Source organism: Papio anubis, chromosome 9 (genome assembly GCF_008728515.1).
Source record: "Papio anubis isolate 15944 chromosome 9, Panubis1.0, whole genome shotgun sequence".
In the NCBI taxonomy this organism is placed as follows: domain Eukaryota; kingdom Metazoa; phylum Chordata; class Mammalia; order Primates; family Cercopithecidae; genus Papio; species Papio anubis.
This window is the reverse complement of record NC_044984.1, coordinates 76,780,126-76,787,243: the sequence shown is the minus strand read 5'-3', so window position 1 is coordinate 76,787,243 and position 7,118 is coordinate 76,780,126. Positions and strand designations below refer to the sequence as shown.

The window sequence follows — 7,118 nt, the reverse complement described above, 5'->3', positions numbered from 1 at the left end:
TGTTCCCTTTAGCTACTCCTCTGAAGACACCCTTAAGAATCCTATATCCTGAACCCTTCAGTTCTGATCTTGACTATTGTAACTATTGTAATTAATACTTTTATTGTTTACCTTTCTCACTGGACTATAGGCTCTTTGAAGACAGTGGCATATTGTTTGTCTCCATACTGTCAATGCCTAGCGTAATCTCTGACAAATGGTAGACATTCAATAAATGTTTATAAAATGAAAGTAAATAAAACCCCATTTTACAAATAAGGCTGCAAGATGTTAAGCACTGTCATGATTTAGTTCACTCAGAATTTAATTGTCAGAATTTGTGCTCATGCCCAGGCACCACATTCTTTGGCTAAACTGTAAACTAGTTCTCAAAGTGCAGTTTTTATAAAATGGGAGTCTACAACCATTGCAAAGGGATTCATGTGTACAAAGCTGCAGTCTTAAATACTGTTTCTTTGCTTTCTGTAGAAAGAAATTCTACATCTCAGTGTGATGAATGCAGGTTATCTCATGTTGATTTGATGCTTGCGTCACACATTTAACTGATTAATAAAAATGGAAACCATTAATGGATACACGTAATTTCTGACAATTGTTTAAAACATAGGGAAATTATTATCAAGTTGCCTTGCTAATGAAACTGTTGTAATTTACTTTTTTTTTTTTTTTTTTTGTGACGGAATTTCACTCTTGTCGCACAGGCTGAAGTGCAATGACGCGATCTCGGCTCACTGCAACCTTCGCCTCCTCAGTTCGGGTGATTCTCCTGCCTCAGACTCCCGAGCACCTGGGATTACAGGCATGTGCCAGCATGCCGGGCTAATTTTGTATTGTTAGTAGAGACGGGGTTTCACCATGTTGGTCAGGCTGGTCTGGAACTCCTGACCTTAGGTGATCTGCCCGCGTTGGTCTCCCAAAGTGCTGGGATTACAGGCATGAGCCACTGCACCCGACCTGTTGTAATTTACTTCTCTATAATAAAAGGTGTTTTACATATATAAAGTATTTTTCTTTATTATAATGAGAAATAGATGTTATAAAAATATTTGGGTACCAGGAAAGGATTTTAAATTTTAATACAGAAAGTAAAATTATAAAAGAAAAAAGTTGGCTGAAAAGGTTTTATGCTCCTGAAATAGTTACTCTTATAGTCAACAATATGAGCAAATCACAGCATGCTGAACCAAGAAGGCTATTTAGAAGAATGCAATTGACGAATTGAAACTGAGAAGGATTCTTAGGCAGTCAGTATGAATATCACAAATGAACTCATAGTCTGGTTCTTTTCTTTTTTCCTGTTTTCTATCATTGCCATTGACTGCTAAAACCATTCAGAGGAAGGTTAATGGGAAAACTTTATATTGAATAAATAAAACAACTGAAGCTGCTGATCAATCTTAGTATCACTAACTATGGAACAGCCAAACAAGACGTGTCTCCTGATGTGATGCAATAGAAAGTACATAACACTAACTATGAAGTATTTTTGCCAAAAGAAAAAATAAACACACACATAATAACTTAACTCTCATAAGTTTCTAGATATAACAGCTTTTAGGAACTACTTGGGATGGGTGTATTAAATGGCTCTCTGAGGGTATAATCTGATAAATATAGAAATTTATCCTAGAGAATCTATCTGTATTTTATAGGATAAATTACCTAGTTTCTTAAATAAATAAACATGATATGAAGTTTTAAAAAATGGAGGGGAAACACTTATATATTTAAAACAACCTGAGACACATCAAGCAAATGCAAATGTGTTAAATTTGTTTAGATTCTGAATTGAAGAAACTGATATAAAGACTTTTTCAGCCAATTGCAGATATGTGAATGGGACAATTATAGATGTTATTTTGAAAAAACAAAACAAAACAAAACCCCATAACTGTTAGAAATAATAAACTGCCTGGAATTTGCTTTAAAATTCTCCAGCTAGGTATGTGTGGATGGGTGTGCATGTTCATGTTTATGTGTGTATAGGTGAAACAAAATTGGTAAAATGTTGATAATTATTGCACTTTGTGATGAGTACGTGGGGATTCCTTATACTCTACTCTCCACTTCTAGATATGTTTGAAATTTTGCAGGAAAAAAGCTTAAAAATGGCTTATTTTCTAAGTATTGTGCTATCTGTACAAAGAACCTGATTATCCATATATATATATATATATATATATATATATATATATATAGGCTGTAAACTCAATATTTATATTACAATACAAATACATGTAATTATTCTTCTTAATTGTGGAACAATGCCAACATTTAAAAAAGCAGTTTTTGCTTTGGAAAATTTTATAAAATCTCTCTAGTTGAGGATCAAGGAAGCTTTATCCCAGCTGTTCATCTCTTTGGTATGCATTAGAATCCTCAAGTTTTCTGCTAATGAAAGGAACTTGTTTCACAATGGGCAGAGTGTTGGCCTCATTCCATTGACTCTTGGTTTACTCAGATTGGCTTTTACAGAGCATAAGGTAGTTATATTAAGTGCCAACTCATCACTTTATTTTAGCAAGATGAATTGCCTCAAGAATCCCTAAAGAGAATATCTTACTTATAAGATACAACTTTCTTTAAGGGAATTATCCCATGTACTTAGATTAAAACCCAGTGTAAAATGTGCTTTAAATGAGGCACTTTTAAATTTCTGACCTTGTTCCTGGGTATTTCTTCCCTATAAGTGCAGAATTTTCCCCTCCTGGTAAAACAGAAAAACTCTTCTAAAATGTGGAAGAAATTGCAAATGATCTTCAGCACCAGGTACATTTACCTCTTATCGGTATTTAATTCAATAAATCAAAACGTGATTTGTAGCAAATATAAGGGGTCTTAAATATTGAACAGGAATTAAGACATAGATTACAATGTTCTACTGATGTACTAACTCAGGAATGTAGGTCAACCGTTTTATATTATTATCACAGGTTCTTATTTTATTAATGCATGCTTTGACAATGGAAAAAGGGATTATAACCTTCTATTAGTCATTATTTTATTATTTAAAATATATAGCAATCATTTAAACATTTTTATATAACAGGACATACATGTTTAGAAAAGCAATCTCAGCAACAGATCTCATAGAGAAATACATCTAATAATTTGCTTCAATGGAAATCATTGCTGCTTCTTCAGAGCAATAACAGCGTAACATCTGGGAGACTTCACAGGATCAAACAACTTCACAAGAGCAGACCACACAATATCTTCCTGCAAATTGATAAGTGATTTAGAAATACAACCATTTGTTGAAGAAAAAAATGAGAGATGAGTCGGATTATATATTGTAATATAAAAAATACATAAAAACAAAGAAATCTACCATGTGTTCTCTTCTGTGAAGGTGCTTCACAGAAAATTCTTATTCTTTGTTAAAATTAACATTCACAATTACACCTTCAAGAAAATTTATGCTGAGGAAACAAGGATGTACATAGAGAGTGAACTCCAAGTTTATTCTTTGCTACAGTTGTGAAAAACTGGAAGTGGCCAATCACAAATGAATATTAGTTAAATAAATTATTTTATGATTAAATGTTCACTTTCTAGTACATTTAATATGGTGGGAAATTCTGAATAAAATAAAATAAATTAGATGTAAAACTGCATTTATAATTTTATTGTAAATTTAATTAAAGTACAAATAATGTGCACATATATATATACACATATATATACATAACCGCATATATTTGAGAGATTCCTTAAATGTATTAAAAATTTAATAGTTGGAGCTATTAAATAAAAGGTAGGATTATGACTACTCTTAATTTTCTTTATTATATACCCTGTATTTTAAATTTTTTAACATAAATGTGCATTATTTTATAAGATATTGATTGAAATATTAAATATAAATTTCTATAATTTCTATAATTTCATAACAACCTATTAATCTTTGTGCATATTGTTTTGCTTACCTCTTGTACATAGGTCATTGGAGATTGTTTTGAAAAGGGATGTGAGAATCTAGTAAAATAGGTACTGATTTTATCACCCAGTAACTTAGGAACCAAAGCTTTCCTGTGATTTGAAGTTAGCTGGCAGCTTGGGAAAGTACATCATTATTTACATATTTAAAAATTGCCTTTCTCCATAAAAATACAAATTAGAACAAAGCAAACATTTTAAAATATCCATTTGTTCCAATCAGCATTTGTTCCAATTATCAAAATAGGAAAGTAAAGCTTCCCATACGACAAAATAAAACTGTTAAAGAGTCTACAGCAGAAACACTCGGTGAATCCATGAATGGGTTTAATTTAAAAAGTTCACGAAACTGTTTTGACCATAGCTCATAGTAGAATCTGCAAAAAATATTTTCCTTAAAGACAACCCAAAAGACAGTATTTTTGTCATTTACCATAGACAAATTGTGAAAAAACAGAAGGAATCTTCCTTGATCAGAAAGAAGTTTCTATTCTGCAGAATCCATATGGCTAACACTCCAAAAGTGAATTAAAAGACAAATTCGTACAAAATGAAATGTATATACAATATCTTTTATGTCAGGCCTTTATTAATTTCAGCTATACAATATTTCATATATAGTGGTTTATGTTCACTGCCTATGTATAGTAATTACCATACAATTAAAAGAATGTAAACTTTATTATAGCAGCCTTGCTGAAAACATCTGTTGTACATATGTTTATATGTTTAAAAAGAGATGGAATGAACATTTAAACTATGAAAATGTAATGAGAAAAATTTTCTTACTAGTTTTATGTGACTCTTATCCTAGATATAAGTGGCTCTATATTACTGTATTTAATAAAATATTTGTTATGTATTTTAAAATAACATAATTTACCTGCTCTTTCAGGTAACAAAGTCGATCCAGAAGAATCAAAGTCTCTATACAGGGAGCCAGAACAACTTTCAACTATAATAAAAAAATTAGATAGGTAGGTTGGTGGTACTTAAAAAAAGAAAAGACTAGTTTATTTCCTTAAACCTATGTTTAAGTAAATGCATCTACAGAAGTTTATATAGGCTGAATCTCCAATACCCATGCACAACTTCAGAAAATGAATATTTCAGAGATCAAAAGTTTTTCTTTAATAATAGGAAAAGAATGTCCTTTAAGTGACTGTGAGGTAGACTCCAACAAGCAATCATACGTGATAGAAAGCTTTTAAAGGGGTACTAAGAATGAAATTCATTAAAAGGAATGCTTGTGAAATAACTGCATTGGGACCAATATGTGTTCAAAGAACTCTGAAACTTTTTGTGCATTTATAATACTTTTTAAAGAGAAATCTACCATGTGTTCTCTTTATTACATTACTGACACCTAATATAGTCCTGAAATAGGAAATGATCCAAAACAGTTTTTCTACAGTAAGAGAAAAACACCATAGATTGCTTGGCCCACAATAAAATTTAATAGGACCCTATTCAAGTCTAGCAATATATCCAATTCAATATGCTTAACTCTGAGATTTACCATATTAAAAGCTTCCAGCTCATTCATTCGAGGCTTATACTTCTCGTAGTAGTTCATTATAATTTTTTCTGGCAGCTTCAAGATAAAAAACAACAATAAATTTAACAATAGTTTAAAAATATTTTTCCTTGTCAAACATATCCTAAAGTAAAATCAACATGACATCAATTTAACACAACTTAGGTGTCTGAAGAACTTGCTCTAAGGATATTCATGAAGCAAGTCAAGATAACTCTAAATTACTTAAAACTTTTACACTGATAGAGGTTATGCAGCACATCATAAATAAAACCACCAGTAACATTCCATTAATATTGTTTAATTTCAACAACTAATAAGGAAATGTTTACTTTCATTTGTTATTATGCTTCGGGCATACAGGAGGAGCTCAAACATTTTTTGACTAAAATTAAATTTTACAACACTCTATCTAAAACAAGACATCTTTGAGCAAAATTCAAAGGCGAGAGAAACACAATGGCATATGTTCATACTTAAGGTAGTTTCTTCTAACATCCACTTGACAAGTCCATCAGAGAGAATTACTTTTCTTTCTTTTTCTTTTTTTTCTAAAACAAATACGTATAGTATGTTGAACTCTTGTATTCAGCAGGCCACTCTCTAGTTCAATTGTGCTTTTGCTACTGCTAGATGAGCTTTGTTACTGAGTCAATTGTATTTATTTCTAAACTTGCTATGCCAGTTACATTATTGTCATAACATACAGGTTGAGTATCCTTAATCCAAAATCCGAAATGCTCCAAAATCTGAAGCTTTTTGAGTGACAACATGACTTTCAAAGGAAATGATCACTGGAGCACTTCAGATTTCGGATTTTTCAGATTAGGGATGCTCAAATGGTAAGTATATAAGGTAAATATTTAAAAAAAAAAATCTGAAATCTGAAACACTTCTGGTCCCAAGCGTTTTAGATAAGGAATACTCAACCTATCATGTAAATAAGTATTACATAACAAATGAAATATGAAAGCAGCAGGAAAAATTGATTCTATAAGTTGAATGCCTTTGTGAAAGGCCTGATAAAGCAGAGTTACTAAAAGAAATTGTCAATTAGATGTGGTCAGCACAAATGAAAGGCTGGATAAAACGAGTGAAAATCTGAAAAGACTTGTAGTCAGATTTATTTGCAAATGGTTAAATAAATTTATTATTTTTTCAAATTCCTTTTTTTTTTTTTTTACTATTGTACTAAATTTCTTTTGAATTTAAAAAACTATAAAGGGTAGTGGAAAGTAAGGCTTTGTCTCATTCAATTTCTTGTGAAGCCTTCCAGAAAAACTCTCCCCCTTTGTACAGAACCCATGCAGATTACACACTCCCCATCCTTTTCAAAAGTTTGCCATTTTCTGAATCAAATGAGTCCCTGCTGGAACAAACTTTTGCAGAAGAATATGTTGGACTAAACCCAGGCCTGAACTTCAAGGCAGCAAAAACTCTCATCTCACAAAATTGTGTGTGTTGAATTACACTCTTTAGTTCTCTCCTCTATCATCTGAAGATCAGCAGTTGTAAGGTAACTCAGAACTCATAATCTTTCCTAACTTGCTCCCTAAAAACGTATTTCTTCAATATGATTTTTTGGGTGCTCCATTTTCTTTGTTTTCTTTAGTGCTAAATTGGGAAGCACCATGCTGGTCAT

The 7,118-nt window shown here is 31.5% G+C and overlaps 1 protein-coding gene across 1 annotated transcript in view; it reads right to left on the bottom strand.

Annotated features, from left to right (window-relative positions):
- Positions 1-2,919: 2,919 nt before the first annotated feature.
- METTL25 (methyltransferase like 25) overlaps positions 2,920-7,118 on the bottom strand; it is a 119,551-nt gene continuing 115,352 nt past the window's right edge. Inside the window, exons 14-16 of the mRNA XM_031650642.1 lie at positions 5,459-5,533; positions 4,823-4,894; positions 2,920-3,219 (exon numbers count right to left, since the gene is read on the bottom strand). Coding sequence (XP_031506502.1) covers positions 3,127-3,219; positions 4,823-4,894; positions 5,459-5,533 — 240 coding nt within the window. The 3' untranslated portion in view covers positions 2,920-3,126. The remainder of the gene's footprint in view (positions 3,220-4,822; positions 4,895-5,458; positions 5,534-7,118) is intronic.